At 37.5% G+C, this 19,391-nt stretch overlaps 1 protein-coding gene across 2 annotated transcripts; it reads right to left on the reverse strand.

Annotated features, from left to right (window-relative positions):
- Positions 1 to 12,684: 12,684 nt before the first annotated feature.
- LOC132276784 (wax ester synthase/diacylglycerol acyltransferase 11-like) lies at positions 12,685 to 16,145 on the reverse strand. Of its 2 annotated transcripts, none has more exons than XM_059778394.1 (7): positions 15,847 to 16,145; positions 14,851 to 15,405; positions 14,600 to 14,666; positions 14,123 to 14,223; positions 13,761 to 13,970; positions 13,331 to 13,468; positions 12,685 to 12,994 (listed from the first exon to the last, which is right to left on the reverse strand). In XM_059778394.1, the coding sequence occupies exons 1-7, from the start codon at positions 16,081 to 16,083 to the stop codon at positions 12,947 to 12,949; spliced, it is 1,356 nt and encodes a 451-aa protein (XP_059634377.1). In that variant the 5' UTR covers positions 16,084 to 16,145; the 3' UTR covers positions 12,685 to 12,946. The 2 variants fall into 2 exon arrangements, with proteins under 2 accessions (XP_059634377.1, XP_059634376.1); XM_059778393.1 differs by having other exon boundaries at positions 12,685 to 13,049.
- Positions 16,146 to 19,391: the final 3,246 nt, after the last annotated feature.

Below are 19,391 nucleotides of genomic sequence, written 5' to 3' on the forward strand. Positions count from 1 at the left end.
TGAACATCAAGTATAACCAGTAGCAACATAATAGAAATCAGATATAGATAAGCTCCTATCATGCATCCAGTATATGATTATATTCATAGATCCTCCTTTTAAATTGTTAAAATAAGAATAAACAATTTAAACCATCCATTTCCATGTAATTGACAGAACCAAAATTAAGACAGTTCAGCAATTATCCTCCATAACATAATATAATGAATATCAGAATTTTAAACTGCACATTATACTAGAACTCCAAATCAACACATCCATACTAGTTCGTTTTAAATGATAAAATGATGACTAACATTTACATCCTTCCAAATCCTTTACGGCATGCAAATTTATAATTAAATCTCATGGCATCTATGTAATTCCCCATTATAAATTCTGTGTCGGGTATAACGACACTCCAAAGTTTAAGTACATCATATGAAACTTCAAAAGTATTTTATACCAGTTTCATTTAATTTGCTAACACGAAACTAGCAACTAACCTTTCACTACTCCCGACAGAGATACGAGTACATGACGTCATAACCAACATTCCTAGAACTGAACTTTGCTAAATATATCATTGATATAAATTCTAACAATAATTACAATGTCAGTCCAAATTAAGTTGTCAAAACAATTTAGCAAAATAAGCATTCCTCATTCCTTGACAGTAGGCCTATTATAAACTTATGTTTTATGACATGCATTTAGGTTTAGCACCTTAACATAAACCAACTATTTGAATGCTTTAACAAGTTAATTTTAATCATTTAAAACCCCCCATCACTTTCCAGTAATTACCTTTAAGCCCCTGAACTTCAGAAAAATTACAAAAAACACCCGTAGGGGTTTTTTTTCCATGGGAGCCGACTCCCCTTTATTGGAGCCGGCTCCTAGGCTTCTAGAGCCAGCTCCCCCTCATGGAGAGCTGGCTCTCTCTTCATGGAAGCCGGCTCCCACCATTTGGGAGCCGGCTCTCCCCCCTGAGAGCCCCTCTGCCTCGTCTCTACTTCGTCCGATGATTTTTCTGCGTTTCCGGCGAAGTCCGACGTTCCTGTCCCAAGTATTTTAACATTCCTAGGGTTCAATTTAAATTCTTAAAGCCCTAGAAACTTCTCACCATCCAGCATGCATTAATTGACAAAAATCTAAAACTAAAACAAAACCGTATCCAAAAACGCCAATCACAGTTAACTGAATATATGAACAATCTAAAGTCTGATCACATGTGTCAAAATTCCATTTTAAAGGTTAATTAACTTCCTAACCATCCTAATAACACCTCACATTCCATTATGAATTAATTTACAAAGGTTTAATACATAATCTAACAATTTATGCAAGGAAAGCCATCTTCAGTTATTATACGTTAACCAAATTTCAGACTAAACTAATATGCATAAAATTTGTTTTAAAAGTTTTAATTAAATTCCTGGAGTCTATTTAGAATGCACAAAACACAAGTTTACAGGAAGGAGAGAATGAAACTTGCCTCACGATTCCGGTTCGAAACCTTCATAAACGTCTCTAAGTTTCAGAATGTTTTCCAAGACCTTCCTTCCTCTACTCACTGCTCTAGTTCTATCTTTCCATCAACCTCTTCCTTCCTCCTAGACATAAGCTTAAAACCATAGCCAAAGCCCTTTCCCAGTGCCCTTCACGTTTTTCCCTCACCTCTCTGTTTCTCTGTTTTCTAACACGCGAATAAAGTGTCTCACAAGATGTAATACCCCTAGTTTTAAAAAGGATAAAATTGGAATTTCAGGTATTTTTATTTCATTTTTTATGTGACTAGTTGTTTAAGTGTGTAATTGTTTGACTTTGTTATTTGATTTAATTGTGGTTTAATTGTTTAATTATGGAGGTATACTTGCATTAATTGTTTTCTGGTGTTTTTGAATTGTTTTATTTTTTTTAAATGTGTTTGGTATTTTTTTTCATTAGTTGAAGTAATTTAGTAATTTTAATTTTAATATAATAAGTTAATTAATTTTTGTTGGTTTACGTTAATAATTATTTAGGTTTTCTGTTAAGAGGTCCAGTAGTTGGAAGCAGACAAGGGTTATAACGTGGGTTTTATCCTATGGTCGATTAAGGTTTAATGTAGGTTTTCTGTATTAGATTATCATTAGAATTAGGTTTTATCTATGCCTATATATATACGGTTATAATTTGAAGGAAGGGTTGGAGAACCCTATTCAAGTATCAAAACACAGAGAGATACAGAGTGAGGTTTTGAGAGAACAGAGCAAGGTTGTGAGCTTTTCGACTAAAGCTTCAAGGCCAGACCTAGGAGAAGGGAAGAACAGAAGTAATAGGAGGCTAAGCAGTATTTCAGTGTGGCCAGAACAGAGGAAAGCAGACCAACAATTACAGAGGCAAGTTCTTATCTTCCTCCTTCCCTTTGGCTTGTGTTCTGTGCACCTAGGTAGTCTCTAGGGTTTAACCAATCAATAACTGGAAGTTACATGTCTAACATATGATTTTTGGATGATCTGTTTGGGTTGAAATCAAATCTGTTATAGAATTGGGATAGGTCTGTTTTCAGTTTTTATTCGTAAAGCATGTTAGTCCGGTTGTAATTTTAGACTCTAGGGAATTTATTTGAACCTTAAATTGATCTTGCATGATTATTAATATGTGGATTGCATTATCTGTTGTCTGAGAAATTTGTTTGAAATAAATCATTCATGTCTGTTTCAGTTTTTGTTCTTTAAGCATGCTAGTAGATTGTTTAATGAAATCTCTGAAATTGATTCATATTATTGCTATCAAACCATGAGGAAAGCTATTGGGTGTTAATTAAACTCCTAGGATCAGTTTTAGAGATTATCACAGGGGTAGGAATTGATCGGAGAAGGAGCAGATTGACGGAAACGGAGCAGAGATGAACTGGAGGCTCTCAAGAGGGAGAGAGCCGGCTCTAGAAAGTCAAGAGCCGGCTCCCCTTCAGCAAGAGCCGGCTCCTAGGGAATTGGAGCCGGCTCCAATAGGGGAAGAGCTGGCTCCTCCATTCCAAGAGCCGGCTCCAATTTGTTTTACGTCCAGAAAGTGTTTTCTAGGGCTCTGTTTGGTGTTTTGAGGACTGTTTGAGCTTTTGAGTGATTCCAATGAACTGTAGGGACTTACCAGAGGATCTAAGTAGTTAATTCTAAGTGTTATTAAACTTATTGTTGCATAGTTTAAGTCTCTAAGACAAAGGATGTAGCAGTGTAAAAATATACAACGGTGTATGCTACTAACAGAAGAAAGGAACTAAATGGCTTGATTAAATTTTAGAAATTTAATGAGACTTCACGAAGGGATTAAATAGTTAATTTTTGGGTGTTATTAAGACCCTAAATTGATTTAAGGTTAATTCTAAATTAACGGATCAAACTGTATAACACTTATGTACATTGTATACGGTTAGTGGATAGATGAAGTTTTAAATACTTAAGCTTATTTTTAGGCATTTCAGTGGGATTTAATATATTTAGAAAATGGTTTTAAATATATTATAGGGTCATTGATGTGTTAGATGTGATCTATGAAGGCTCTGGATGTTAATTGTTGATTTATTAAATCACCTCCTGCAACTATATGGTTAATTGTTTGGATTTAAATTGCTGAAACATTTAAAAATCTTCTGTACTTATTTGGATATTGGTTTTGGATTTTAAATTATTGTACTATTATTTATAGCCTGTAATTTACATGATTTTGGATTTAAGTTATTGGAATACTAAATACTATTCTGCAACGATGTGGATGGTTGGTTTTGGACTATAAATTGCGCGCTTATTATTTATGCCTTGTAATTTACCTGGATATGGAGGATTGTATGCACCGGTATGGGACGGTGGCGTACTAGGTATGGTTTAGCTTAAAATGCTAATTCCTGCCTTATGGATTTTAAATTGGTGAACAGTTTTACATGTTCTATCAGTTATATGGATTTTGTGGATTGTATGCACTGGTATGGGACGGTGGCATACTGGGGACAGACTGATTCAGAATACTCAGTCCTACCTATTTTGGGAAGAAGGGCACGAATTATAAAAACATAATTCTCCTTATATTTAAGTCTGTGCAGTTGAATAAACTAAATGACTTATTGGATTCCTTATATAAGTCTGTGCAGCTGAATAAGCTGAACGATTTATTGGAGCTCCTATGAAGGGATTTGAATAGACTTTAAATATATGGTTATGGTACCACGAGATGAACTTGAGTCTCAGACTCGTTGGTTAGGACGCGTATATGCAGTGAATGCGTAGCTAGCTATAGTAGGTTGAGGTGTACCCTGTTTGGTCTAGGTACTCATGCCCACCTTTGGGTGCGTTTTCGCATGTTACCTTCTATTCAGGTTGAGACCCCTATTGTAGTTCAGTGAATGTCCCATAGTGTGGATATATATATGTATGAACTAGATAGATATTGTGAGGTATCTATGGTGTATCTGCGTATCGGGTCACTGTATGGATTGCAGTTAGATTAGAACTTGCTCGTGGGCCTGACCCACTCTTCTATTATTCTTTACAGGTGTTCGTTAGTTCCAAGCTGCAGAGCTTGATCGTGCTGAACAGATACAGTTGTTCACTCCACCGATGACATAGGAGTATATTTTGTGTGTAGACTTGGGTTTTGTTTCCCGTCTTTTGAGTTCAGTGGGTTATTTTAGGGGTCCACTCGATGGATTCCCGAGTTGTATTGGAGAACGATATGTGTTCGTGGTGAATCAGTTGTATCTGAAATATCTTATTTATCAATGGAGTTATTTTTCTGAGGTTTTCAAATATTGGATTACTCTTTTAGTTTTCATTTCAGCAAATTTTATTTATCTCTTTTGATATAATTATTCTGTGTTCGATTATTGCTAATTGTTTTAATATCCTCGGGTAATCGGGCGTGGGCCTGGCCAACCCGCATCCGGAAATCTGGGGGTATCACACAAAAACCCTTGCTGACATATAATGTTCTATATATATATACCTATGAACAACCCTAATCCTAAGTCCATCCCAACTACAAGTCGGCTATTCTATCTACATCAATTAAAACCCTAAACCTAAAATATACACAAACACAGTATTAAACCAAAGACGTCCACTACAATAAAAATAAAAAAAAATTAAATAATAACATTTAAAACAAATAAACAAAAGGGAAGCAAATAAATAAATAAATCAAATACATCATTCAAAACACATAAACAATTTCCAATAAATACCATTAAATAAACATAATTAAACAATTAACAAAACAAAACAACTAGGTCATATAATTAAATAAATTAATCAACGAAAAACAAAAAGTAAATTTTCCATTCTATCCTGTTTGAAAACTAGGGGTATTATTCAAAATTAAATCCCCATTTTATCCTTTTGAAAACTAAGGGTATTACAAATACTGACCCAGCCATCTATTTTTGAAGAACCTTTAGACTCTGAACCTTGGCAAGTCAATGTCATACCGTATGAACCGAGTTGGATTGACCCCATCATCACTTATATTCGAGATGGCGTTCTGCCTATGCAAAGGGATGAAGCTAGGAAAATCAAAAAGAATGCTGCAAAGTACGCCATAGTGCATAACCAGCTGTACAGAAGGTCCTACTATGGCCCATACTTGAAGTGTGTCACCCCCACAGAGGCTCAGCAGGTGTTGCGAGCTATTTATGAAGGCGTATGTGGAAATCATTCTGGGGGAAGATCGTTAGCGCACAAAGCAATGACACAAGGGTATTTCTGGCCAAACATGTCAAGAGATGCGGAGGAGTTCTCTCGAAGGTGCGATAAATGCCAACGGTATGGACCATTGATCCACCAACCACCTGAGGAATTGCACGTAATGGCCTCACCATGGCCTTTCGCGTAATGGGGGATGGATGTGGTCGGTCCTCTGCCAACTGCAAGAGCTCAGAACAAGTATGTGCTACTGGCCATGGATTACTTTACTAAGTGGGTGGAAGCAGAACCATATCCGAGCGTGACTCAGACTCATGTGACACGATTTATCTGGAGCCATATTATCTGCCGTTTCGGCGTTCCAAGGTCAATAGTCATGGATAATGGCACAAACCTTGACAGCAAGCAAGTAAGAGAGCTACTGGAGGAGTATAGAATTAATCAGAAGTTGGCTGCAGTAAGTCATCCCCAGGCCAATGGACAAGCAGAAATTACAAACAGAACAATTTTCTCCTGCATTAAGAAAAAGTTGGAGGACCATAAAGGGAAGTGGTTGGATGAACTCCCGAACGTCCTATGGGCTTACAGAACCACCCCAAGGCGGCCGACTGGGGAGAGCCCGTTTGCAATGGCGTATGGTACCGAGGCGGTTATACCGGTTGAACACTTGGTCCCAACTATCAGGAGCTTAACATAGAGTCAAAGTCAGAACGACAGAATGTTAAGGTTGAACCTCGATATGATAGACGAAAAGAGGGATGCTGCAGCAATAAGGCTTGCATCGTACCAGCAAGTACTGGCGAATAGTCACAACAAAAGAGTGAAACACAGGGATTTTGCCCCTGGCGATCTGATTCTGAAAAGAAATTTGGGGATAGTCAAAAAAATGATGCCACCAAGGGAAGGCCCATACAGAATTGCAGAAGTCTTAGGGAAGGGGGCATATACACTAGAAACCATGGCCGGAAGGTTGGTTAACAAGCCCTGGAATGTTACGTCTCTGAAGAGGTACTATCAATAAAAGCTAAATTTCAGTTTTATCAGATGTTGTTTGTTTTCAATTAAATATGTGCGAACGTGCAAATTCCTGAGATTTATAAAAATAGCATTCCTTCTCAAGAGGTTGATTTAAAAAAATAATAATAATAAAAATAAAAATAAAAATGATGATAAGCCAAGTGGCAAGTGGCATTCTAGCCGAGCGCTAGGCACTTAAGCAAGATAAGTGGCAGCTGGCACTATAAGCCGAACGCCAGACACTTGCTAAAAAATGAAAAGCCAAGTGGCAAGTGGCATTCTAGCCGAGCGCCAGGCACTTAAGCAAGATAAGTGACAGCTGGCACCATAAGCCCAACGCCAGACACTTGCTAAAAAATGTAAAGCCAAGTGGCAAGTGGCATTCTAGCCGAGCGTCAGGCACTTAAGCAAGATAAGTGGCAGCTGGCACGATAAGCAGAACACCAGACACTTGCTAAAAAATGTAAAGCCAAGTGGCAAGTGGCATTCTAGCCGAGCGCCAGACACTTAAGTAAGATAAGTGGCAGCTGGCACCATAAGCCGAACGCCAAACACTTGCTAAAAAATGAAAAGCTAAGTAGCAAGTGGCATTCTAGCCGAGCGCCAGGCACTTAAGCAAGATAAGTGGCAGCTGGCACCATAAGCCGAATGCCAAACACTTGCTAAAAAATGTAAAGCCAAGTGGCAAGTGGCATTCTAGCCGAGCGTCAGGCACTTAAGCAAGATAAATGGCAGCTGGCACTATAAGCCGAACGCCAGACACTTGTTAAAAAATGTAAAGCCAAGTGGCAAGTGGCATTCTAGCCGAGCGCCAGGCACTTAAGCAAGATAAGTGGCAGCTGGCACCATAAGCCGAACGCCAGACACTTGCTAAAAAATGAAAAGCCAAGTGGCAAGTGGCATTCTAGCCGAGCGCCAGGCACTTAAGCAAGATAAGTGGCAGCTGACACCATAAGCCGAACGCCAGACACTTACTAAAAAATAAAGAGCCAAGTGGCAAGTGGCATTCTAGCCGAACGCCAGGCACTTAAGTAAGATAAGTGGCAGCTGGCACCATAAGCCGAACGCCAAACACTTGCTAAAGCAAAGCCAAGTGGCAAGTGGCATTCAAGCCGAACACCAGGCACTCACGCACACGACAAAATCAATATGAAAAAATATTGAAAGTGGGTTTGAACAGAGCATAGCACAAATAAAGTTTTATCATCTCATTCATAATAAGCTTCGAGGTTACAAAAAGTGAAGCATTCAAATCACATAACTACAAAAGAGTATGAAATCGAGGTATCTGGAAGAGCCCTAGCTAGCTGCCTCAATACCGACAGCCTCCTGGTTATGCTGACCCACCTCCTCGTTCCCATTAGCCATCTCACCCTCACGAGGTGGGGAATCGAGATGAATAACAGAGTCGTTCAGCTGGGGCCCAACATCAGCAGTGACTATGGGAGATACCACAGTTGACGAAGGAAGAGCGATTAGAGGCTGAACGGTAGAAGGAGCTGTAGTGATCCTGGAGGAAGCAATCTCCTGACACTCATCAAATATGTGCTTGGCTTCGGTAGATTCTGGGTCAACATAGACCCCCAGAGGGTCAATCCCTAGATCCTTGTCAATTTCATCTGGAGTTGAACTGGTCTGGCCCTCGGCCGGAACTCGGTCGGAGAAACCATCTCGGAATCTCTGAGCATATCTAAAAGCTCTAACCCTTGAAAACCGAGCATGAAGAGCCAGCATTCCACCATTCACTCTGCTAATGGTGTCAATCAGAGCATTGCGCTCGTCCAGAGCTCTTTTCTCAAACGCCATCCGAGCAGACTGCTCATCAGCCAGAAGGCGCTGGAGCTCTGCCTTTTCATCTCTGACTGAATCGCGCTCAGTCTGCCAGACGCTCTTCTCAAGCTGAAGGGCATCTTTTTCATCCTGAAGAGAGTCGGTCTCCTTCTTCAGAGCATCTCTCTCTTTTTCAGCTTTTTCAAGTTTAATTAATAGCTCGGTGTTCTTGTTGGCAAGAATATCGTTTTCCTTATTTGCCACGTCCAGGCTATCAGAGAATTTACGAGCCCTGGCGTTCGCCATTTCCACCTGTTTTTGCATAGCCATCATACCGAACAAAGTCTGCATAGATATGCGTGAATACTGGTTAAACCGATCGCCTAGTCGGACGAAGACAAGAGCAAATATTATGAGAAGATTAATGGATTAGAAAGTAAAGTCACCTCCATGGCAGATTGGGGAAAGCGGCTGAACACATCCTTTTGTGACAGACCCTTTGCTGCCTCAAAGTCTTTTGGAGTCCACATGCTCCTATAGTACGCCATGGCGGTCTGGCCATCCTTGATCATGGTCTCGTTCGGCTTCACGAACGTCCCATCCGTTCGGGTGTACCGAGGAGCCCATGGTGGTAAAACAGTAGTAGAAGCAGAGGCAGAAGCTGAAGCAGAAGCAGCAGCTGCAACAGGCCCGGAGGGGGCAGGAGCTCTGACTGGGCAATGCAAGAGAGCATTCGGCCCAGAAACTCGGGTCCTCCTTGTAAGAGATTCATCCTCGAGGTTGACTCCACCGTCAGGATGAGGTCTTTTACCTCGTTCTTTGTCCCGAACACCCCCAGCAGCAGCAGGGGTAGTAGTGATCTGTGGAGATGTGCTCGGGTTGGTAGCAGGGGTGTTAACAATAGGATCAATAGCCACTACACTCGGGATAGTGTCAGAAATTGTGGCTGAAGAAGAGGCTGATACGGGAGAGGAGGTTGCTCCAACAATGGTGGCTAGGGGAGGATTTTTCCTCCTACCAAAGGAAGGAATCTGAAGCCTGCTCATTGTATGGCCGAGGGCTGAGAGTGCTAGAAGGTTGTCTGAAGTGAGAAGGTCTGAGCAAGAAGGAATATCGTTCAGAACGTATTTCTTCAAGTAATTACTCATATCCCTGCAAACACTGTAGCTCAAGTCATCACAAGGAATGCCTAAGGAGCGACATAAGAAAGTACAAAAGCGAGGAACACATGTTTCGCAGGAACAATCATTTTTATGAAATTTGAATTTCTTATACGAGGAGACAGAACAGACGCCAAAGGCGCTCGGGATTGGGTAATCCTCTGCAGCCGGCGAAAACCAGGCCCCACTAACACCCACAATGTTATCCCTCCAACCCTTTTCAGATTTGATTGTATCCGTACATATGGACATCTTGTCGATCGGGTAAAGGTGGTAGAATGGCTCTTCAGTACGGATTTTACTGACCTTATAACAAAGGAGAAGATCTATGAGATCAAGATCCAGACCTCTGTCACGGATCAGCAGTAGCAGAACGGATATGATTCTAAGGAAATTTGGGTTTACCTGCAGAGGGGAGATCCCCAATCTATTGAAGACATAATTAAAGAAGGGATGCAGAGGGAACCTAACGACATTCAGTTGAAGGTTAGTAAATAAAACCTCGCCGTGAAGAAGGCCGGCACCGGTCATAATATTAACATCTCTAGGGCAAACCCTAACTTGGATGTTGTCATGAAGTCTAAGTCTCATACGAAGAACATCTAGATCTACAACCATGGTGAAAGCGAATGAAGGATCTAAAAGAGTAAAAAGAAGTCTATTGAAAGTAAAAAGGAACAAGACTAACCTCTGGGTAGAAAGCAGCAAAGAGCACTGCAAGATCGCTGGAAGAATGACTCTTAAAGAATTTCACCGGATGAAATTTAGCACTGTTCTAAAAAGATGAGCGAGAGATTTGACTGATGATGGAGAGAGATAGAGACGGTAAAAAGGCATGAAGTGGCATTCTAGAGCCTTATAAAGACGAAGTGGACCCGAGGGCCGAAGCGTCAGGGAGGCGAGAAGTTTATCGAATCCCGGAACATTGATTCCGGATCCGACCGCCCATTCCCCCATAAGAGTTTCTCGAGCCGTCAACGTCATGATGAGACGCCCCTTATTAAATAGCGAGTAATTATGGGGGCAGTTGAGGAGGCCAGAAGTGACATGGGTAAGATATGACCCGCGAACATGGCATCCGGTCCGAGCAGCTGGGTCCAGCCCATAGAGAAATACTGCCATATGGGCCGAACGCGAATAGCCCATCAAAGATGACCAAAACCCACAGAGGAACGGGCCCAGATCTAGCAGTCCATTAGTGTTTGTAAGTATCTATAAATATGAGAAGTAATGGATAGAGAAGGGGATTATTCTGTTGAAGTGTAAGAATTCTAGAGAGAGAAAATAGAAATGAATTCCTTGCATCTTCAAACGTACTGATACATCGTGAACATGCATATGTCATATGTCTCCATGCATCCTGATTAGGACTGCAAATGAGCTGAGCCGAGTAATGGTGTGCTCGAGCTCGACTCGATCAGGTGATAGAATGTTCAAGTTCAGCTCGAGCTCGAGCCGAGCCGAGAAAATTTGGTTCAAGCTCGGCTCGGCTATGTTCGACGAGCCTCGACCCGAGCTTGATAGCTCGTTTAATCTTTTCTTTTCTTTTCTTTCTTTTTTTTTGTGGTACTTCGCATCTAACAGATCTGGAGCAAAAGATAAATAAAAAAAATAAAAAAATAAAAAAAATAAAAATTGAGATAGAAATAGATTTGCAGCAATAAAAAGAGAGAAGTTTGAAAGAAAAAGAGAAAGAAAGTGATAAATTTGATCGAAAATTAAACTTACCATAGTTGATTTTGATGGAAGAAGTTGAGAGATACACAGATAAATAGTAAACCCCAAAATCTATACTCAGTTTGGATGAAAGATGATTAATACATAAGTGTGTTGCCGCTGCTGCTTGATGAGATGATAAAAATATAAGAAGAAAAAGAGAGAGAAGTAAGATTCCATGACAGAAAACAGATTGCTGAGTGTGTTGCCGCTGCTTGGGTTACTGATAATTTTAGAAAAAGGGAAGATGCATGATTAGGGTTAGACATAAGACATGGACTTAGGTTTGATTGTATAGATGGGCTTGATTTTTGTTTTAAAATGATAAAATTGGGTCTAAAACAAAAAGGACTAAAAAATTTAATGGCATGTGGACTAAGCCTTCATAACATAAAATTATATATTATAATTGGATATGTATATATATATATATATATATATATATATATATTATAATTGAGTATGTTCGTGAACTCCTTATCGAACTCAGTTCGTGAACTCCTTATCGAACTCAATTCGTGAACGGTTCATCAACAAACGAGTCGAGCATATTGATGTTCAGACTCAACTCGTTTATAAATCGAGCTGAGTAATTCACGAGCCGAGCCCAAGCAGTTCGCGAACAGTTTGGCTCGTTTGCAACCCTAATCCTAATACTTATACCCAAGGGCAGAGTTAGGATTTTAGTTTAGTGGGACACAATGTTAAGAAAAAAAAATTATTTAAAGGACAGGATTTTAATTTAGGGGAGGCACAATGTTAAGAAAAAAATATTTATTTAAAGGAGCGTAAAAAATAAATAAATAAATAAAAATAAAAATAAAAATTGAAGAGTAAATTAAGAAAAAACTAAAAAAATAAAAGATATTATAAAAGGGCATACACGGGCTCCGTCCTGCAGTCATACCTTGATATGCCAACAAAGCGCATACCGTCTTCTGAAAATACAAGTACCCACATTTATAGTCAAACACGATTCACCCTAAACACACCACCAACCTGGACGCCACATCCAAGAGACCACTAAAACACATTATATGTCCAAGCAAATTTTTTCACGTTACTACACATAACCCAAAATCAATCTCAATTTTGACTCAAGGCAGTAGCAAATTGCAATCGCCGTAAACACTGCTACTCACACCAATAATTTTATTTTTATTCTTTATCACTTGTGTGTGAAAAAACCCAACAATATTCATATATACTGTTTGTTTATAATTTTGAATCGTGGTTGCTTTTATTTCTCCATCGAAAATTTATGATGTATGAGCTTTCCATTAATTGTGAGAAATCTTGTTTAAAGATTAGATGATTTTTCTCTCGGGTCGAGTTGCACTGTATGATTTTGGAAATAAACAATCAACTTACTTAAAACATACTAGAAACATATAATACAGGAATTAAAATTACAGGATTATGGTGGATGAGGCCCAAAGAAGGGTTCATCCAACCCAATTCGTACTCCTACCCTAAGCACACTCAAACCTCTTTATTAATATTATACAGAGTCACACACACATACCCACATATAATCCATACGTACACAGTATAGCATACACTCTAGTCCTCCTCAATGACACAATTAACCTTCCAGGACAGCATTCTTGATGAGCTTGAGTGACTCTTCTAGATCATCACATAACTGGTGTGGATCTGGAATGGTTGTTTCATCGGCTGATAAAACAAAAGTCATTTTATTAACATAACTCACCACGTGAATCATCAGTGCCTGTAACAGATATAGTACATAATACTGTCAGCTTAACGAAGAGGCAATAAATCCTAAACATTAGTTGCACTGCGAATCTATGTCTATGTAAATAATGATCCTAAATTTCTTAATTCAGCCTAGTTAGTCCGTTAGAGAATACGAAATTTTAATAGAGGCATCCAAATTCTATTGTGATGTATATCATAAAAGTATATTCTATATCTAAGTGTTTGTGAATTGTGAGTGTGTCTGTATATATAAAGCATGCAGTTCGTAATTCATTAATTAAGAATAATTACATTGGGTTGACCATAACAACTAGGGGCAACGTATGCTATTGGATGCCCACAAAAAGCAATTTCCTCCTTGGGACCAGCCACATTTGAGAACCACATAGTCGCTCCATAGAAAACTTTGTGTGAGAGAATGCCTGCAGCCTGATTATCATAGAAGGAAGCAATTAAGTTCAAAAGCACATAATTATCAATGAAAGAAAAAAGAAAAAAAAAGTTCTTCATAAGCACTTCATAATCATTAATATACATATATATAACACATATATATTGAAAACAAATTCATTTGATTTAATATTTTTAGACCAAAGGAGGATCATTTTGCAGACATTATTCTTCGAATATTACCTATTTATCTTATATATATATGGAAGATACCTTAATATCGCAAGTAGAGTATGTAAGTGTGTAAGGTTTGATGATGATGTATAATTACCTTAATGCCAAAGAACTTGCTAACAAACTTGGCTATAAAATATGCAAAATTAGGTTCAAGAGAAGCCTTTTTATGATCCATAAGAGACTTAGCTTCACGAACGTAGTCTAATGGGACATCTTGAAATGCAATATTGAAGGGGAGGAGGACATAACCAATCTTGTTTCCCCATCTGCCTTCTTTACCCTTCTCCATCGGATCAACCAAATCCTGTATTTATTTTGAATTATGAGAATGAATTATGATAATAGTGAGGGCTCGCAGAAGGTTTACTTGTAGGTGATTACTAATCATATCCGATTTCTTTTAAGACAAGCTACTTAAACTATATATAAATGCTCTAAATATAAAGAGGTACTCACACGGATCCCTACGGGCGGTCTTAAGTTGAAGAAAAGAATAGCTCTAAGGCGAATGTTCGTTGGAAGATAATTTTTCTTTTTGGGGTTGTTCTTACTCTCACCTGCAAAGCCATATAATAAAATTAAACCACCTATATAAATCAACAATCTGAAAAACCTTTTTAAGCACGTATATATTTGTAAAGATGCTCATAGGAAGGAAAAAAAAAAAAGGGTAAAAAATACGAAATAGTTTGTTTATGAAACTGTGTTATAGGGCAAATGGGCCATTAGCTTAGTGGTATAACCTTTTTCTACCTCACTGAGAGAGAGAGTTGAGGGGTTTCAGCCCTGTGATAAGCAATTTATGAGACGTGTGTGTGAGTACGTATCTAACTATAAAAATAAATAAATAAAAACTATCATGTTGCTGTAAAAGAGAGCTGCTGACTTTTCCTAGGAATATTTTTTTTTTCTTGAAAATGAAATTTATCTCACCATATCTCCTATTTAGATACCGGGACAAAGCAGCCTGCGTGACTCCAACCACTACATCATTAATCGTCTGCAAGATAAAAAAGAACAACAGAAAAAGGGTGATGTTAGGTTAATTGGTTTAATTTGATAAATATGTATTTTAGTCTAGTTAAATTTTTTTTTTTTTTTCTTTTGGTAAAGGTGGGTAGCAATCAACAATTAAATGGTTTTATTTTTATTTTTTATTTTTGGCTAACTCTGTACTTAATTACCGTGTTCATGCTATTTTTCACCAATTTGATATCATCAAGGCTAACTGTCCGATGAATGAAACGCCGAGGACGCAACTCGACACCTAGTGAACCTTTCAGAGGTGTTTCGGTGTCCTTCAAAAACAATGCAGTCATCATAAACATGATAACATCAATTACAGTGTTCCAGGCCATTTGAAAAATCGAGAAAAATCCACGGGAGTGAATCGCGTTCGATTTTTTAGTTACGGAAATGTCTGGCAAAGCCTTAGGATCAGAGACTTTGCGTGTACAAGCAAGTAGCAGAGACATGAGTGACGTGCCGTCACCGATAGAGTGGTGGGCTCGAAGGATGCTAACGGCTTCAGCGTCCGAGGTTTTGACGTTGAGGTGATGAAAGTCCCACATAGGCTTGGACATGTCAATGGTGGTTGTACTCAAGTTGGAAACGTAATCCTCAACAAACTTATCTGGTGATTTCATGTTATGGTCTAGGTCTGGGACTATGAAATGGTTGTCCACATCCACATCTGTATGAACCCATCTAATTTCTCCGCTATTTTCTTTGTTGCCAACCTGTAATGCCTTTTAAAATTAGTATCAAAAAATAAATGAATCAGAAATCCAATGCAATTCATCAGCTTGAGGAAATCAAATCAAGATGTACGTTGTGTTTGTTACTATATATAGATGCACTTCCCTAAATTATATTATGTCCTAAAAAAAAGTGTAATATTCAAACAGAATTTATATGCCGGTTCTGTACTTAAGTTACACAGTAATAGATTCATCATGGTTTCAAGTAGGTCCCCAAACGGCCAAGTTAAATTGGCCAGACAATCAAAACTGAACTTCAAATACTAATATAGTAACTCAAATGGTACGATATTTCTTTTTACGTGCTGTGTTTGTTTAAATTTTTGAGAAAGAGAGAGTAAAGTTGAGGAACAATATTGTGAATGTATACGTGCCTGTTTGTTTAAATTTTGAGAAAAAGAATAATATCAGTACTTATACCTGCAAACTAGAGAAACGAGGGTGCTTAAGCAGAGTATGCATCAAGTTAGCTCTCAAGACGTCAGGGTGGACTTGTGATTTCCAGCCAATGATGGTTATGATGTAAACATTGGACCCTGGTTCATGAAACACACGACCCATAGGACTCAATGGTTCATCCATAACCATAGTTTCTTCGCCATCTGCTTTGGCCGTTTGAATTGGCTTAAGAACTGTGAGACCTGATATACTATCCATAATAATTTAGTCACTAGTTGACTCTCCCACTACAGTTTCTATATAGATATATATAAGCTAAATCAAAATAAAAAAGTAGGTGCCTCTAGTTGCAAAGCTTATTCCTTTATATAGAGTTTTTCAATTATCACTTCAGACCATTATTTCTTACACGTTTTCCTCGTTCTCGAAATTTTAATGTTTTCTTCGTACTCTCTTACTGTTTCAGCAACCAACCACGCTGTTTCAGCAACGAATCACACTGTTTCGAAAAAGGTGCGACTTTTTACGTACACTTTTTTTTTTTTTGATTTTTTGAAAACTCGGAACTCCCCTGGGCAGGACCCCTGAGTGACCCATCCCGAGCTACAAACCGAGGGTACTATAACCAGCCCCTCAATTACAGTACCAATTAAATCAAAAAAATTAAAAGGCTTGGTAGGAGTCGAACACTGGACTTTTTATGTAGATATGCAATCCCATAGGAGGATAGATTTTGATGTGAATATTTACTATGTGGGTGTGTTGATTTGACAAATTGTTACATCTCTCCCAAAGTGTTAGCCTACTTGGTATTGAAAAAAAAATAATAATAATAATAATAATAATAAGAAAAAAATAAAAATAAATAAAAAATCCCTACTTGGCACCCACTCTAACTACAAACATAGTTGGAGAGTAGCTTTGATGGGTAATGTCAAGGTTGATAATTACTGTACATTGAGGTCTAATTTTGCATATATAACTTGTTACGAGGAGAATATTTATTCTGAATTTTTTATATTTGGTGTCTTTTTTTATCATTATAATGAACTTCTTACAGCCGTGCGCGAAAAATATTTATTCTGAATTCTCTATATCTGGTGTCTTTTTTTTATCATTATAATGAACTCCTTACAACCGTGAGTGTAATCCTAATTCTTTAGTGAACTCTTGGATATATTTTATGTGTTTTTTATTTAATTTTTCAACTCCTAATAGCAGATGAACTCTAAAAGTTATGAAAATAGCAAATAAGTCCCTAATTTTAAAATAAGTCCCTAATTTTAAAATTAAACGGCCACAAAAATTCAAAGCAAACTTCCTTCAACTCTAGCCTAAACAAAAATAATGAGAGAATAGAAAATTTCATAAACAACTAAAATTCATGGAAACTCTATTAGACTACTTTCATATTTAAAGTACCAAACTATAATCTTGTGGATGATAATGACCACGTTGCCGAGCTCGTTTCAAGCTTTCCATGCATATAAGATGGTTTGTGTGACTCTTCTCAGACTAAATTTATGCATTCTTATAATATTTGATTGGGTTTTAAAATTTTAAGGATCCAACCAATTAAGATAATCCAAAAAACACCTGTTTTGCATTAATTTTTTATGATTTTAAAATTTCTTGAAGACTATTTTTAGAAACAAGATTAAACATTACCTTCTAGGTAATTTTGTTTGAGATTTCAAATCAAGTTCCACCCTACTTATTAAATTTACAAATCTTGTATAGGTGTAACAGATTCTTCTTGTCCCACATTAAATAGAGATAGAATGTGTATTGGGCTAATAAGGATAGGCAGGTACAAGCTCACATTGCTCCTAGTAAGGATCGACCTCTCCTCAAAGGAAAATACTAAGTTAGAAATATAAATGTTAAGTAGAAGAGCTCAATTAGAATTTTTTAAAGTCTAACAATAAAAAATCATTTTATAAATAATAATCAAATTACTTCTAAATGAGATCTCAAACTATGATATTTTTTTTTTTTCCTGACAACAGTGGCGTGTGAGAGTCTTGTCACTAGACCATCCACCCGAAATTCATAAAAATTTTATTGGTAAGTTAACCAAAATTGAAACATTAGGAGTTCAGTAAAAATAATTTCAAACATGCTTAAAAATCATTTACCATGCATGTTTAGCAACCAGCTAGAAAATGAATTGGGAGGGGCGGCCTTGAACAATAATAAAATAGAAAATTTTAAGTTACAATAAAAAATAAATAAATAAAACTTAATAGATATTTTCATTTAAAATTGCTCATATTTACATTTCAATTTTTTTTTTTTTTTTGAATTATTATCAAGTCAACATAATAAAAACAATTCAAATTAAAGAATTCTAGCAAAAATCATGTATAATTGTATATTTGTATGCTCGTAAAATTTCTAATAAAAGAAGAAACCAGGAATTTTAAGGGATTGTTTAGTAGGGGCATTATTAAAAATTTGATTAAATTGTATACGAATATAATAAAATACAGCCCCCACTTGATCACATCTACATGGGTGGGTAACGTGGCCATGTCGCCAATTAACAATACAAAATAATTGACAAAGTGGGACACAAAGTAAGAAAATATTATAGCCCACCTGACAAATTCTGCAACATAATATAATCTACCCACAACAGTACCCGGCGGCCCTTGCCGGCCATCAAATATTCGTCCTACATTTAGTAACATGTATAGTGAGCGTGATTGGAAAGGCACGTTGTGCCTTCATCCACCACGTGTTAGTTATATATGTGTAACTTATTTGTAATTCACGTATGATACGTAAATTATGTGCCTTCATCCACCACGTGTTGGTTATATATGTGTAACTTATTCATAATTCACGTATGATACGCAAATTAAATGCCTTGCGGGCCATCAAATAATCGTCCTAAAGTTAGTAACATGTATAGCGAGCGTGATTGGAAAGGCACGTTGTGCCTTCATCCACCATGCGTTAGTTATATATGTGTAACTTCTTCCTAATTCGCATATGATATGCAAATTAAATGTGTACGTACAAATTTTAAAATATTTTTGTTTGCAAATCAAAGTTGAAAGATACGCTAAACCCCGTATCTAAGGCGTTTATTCGTTTTGGTTGTTCCGTTTAATTCATAACCTAATTATTTTTTTTCTTTTCGTTCGCGAACTTCATGTTTCTAATAGCGTATTTCATCAAAATAATAATATTTGTTGTGCAAACTTGGGAAAGGTTGTGACCACTCTCACACTCAGTTGTTCTACATTCAAGATATAACTTCTTCTTCTTTTTTTAATCTCTTATGCTATGTTTGGTTGGAGGGAAGGATTGAGAAAGGATGGATGAGAGAGGGGATAAACTAACTTTTTCATGTTTGGTTGGAGGGAAGGGAAAATCAGGAGGAAGCAAGGAGGGATGCTTCATCCCTCCTTCATTTGTATTTCTCAATCGGCCCAAAATTGGGAGGAAGATGAGAGAAAGAAATAATAACTAATACAAATATCAATTTTCCATTTCTAACCTTCCTAAAAATTTGGAATAGATATTAAATTTTTAAAATTTTTAAATACTGAGGGCAT

Source organism: Cornus florida, unplaced genomic scaffold (assembly GCF_030987335.1).
Source record: "Cornus florida cultivar Cherokee Brave unplaced genomic scaffold, ASM3098733v1 CherokeeBrave_3.0.0_Hap2_Chr10, whole genome shotgun sequence".
In the NCBI taxonomy this organism is placed as follows: domain Eukaryota; kingdom Viridiplantae; phylum Streptophyta; class Magnoliopsida; order Cornales; family Cornaceae; genus Cornus; species Cornus florida.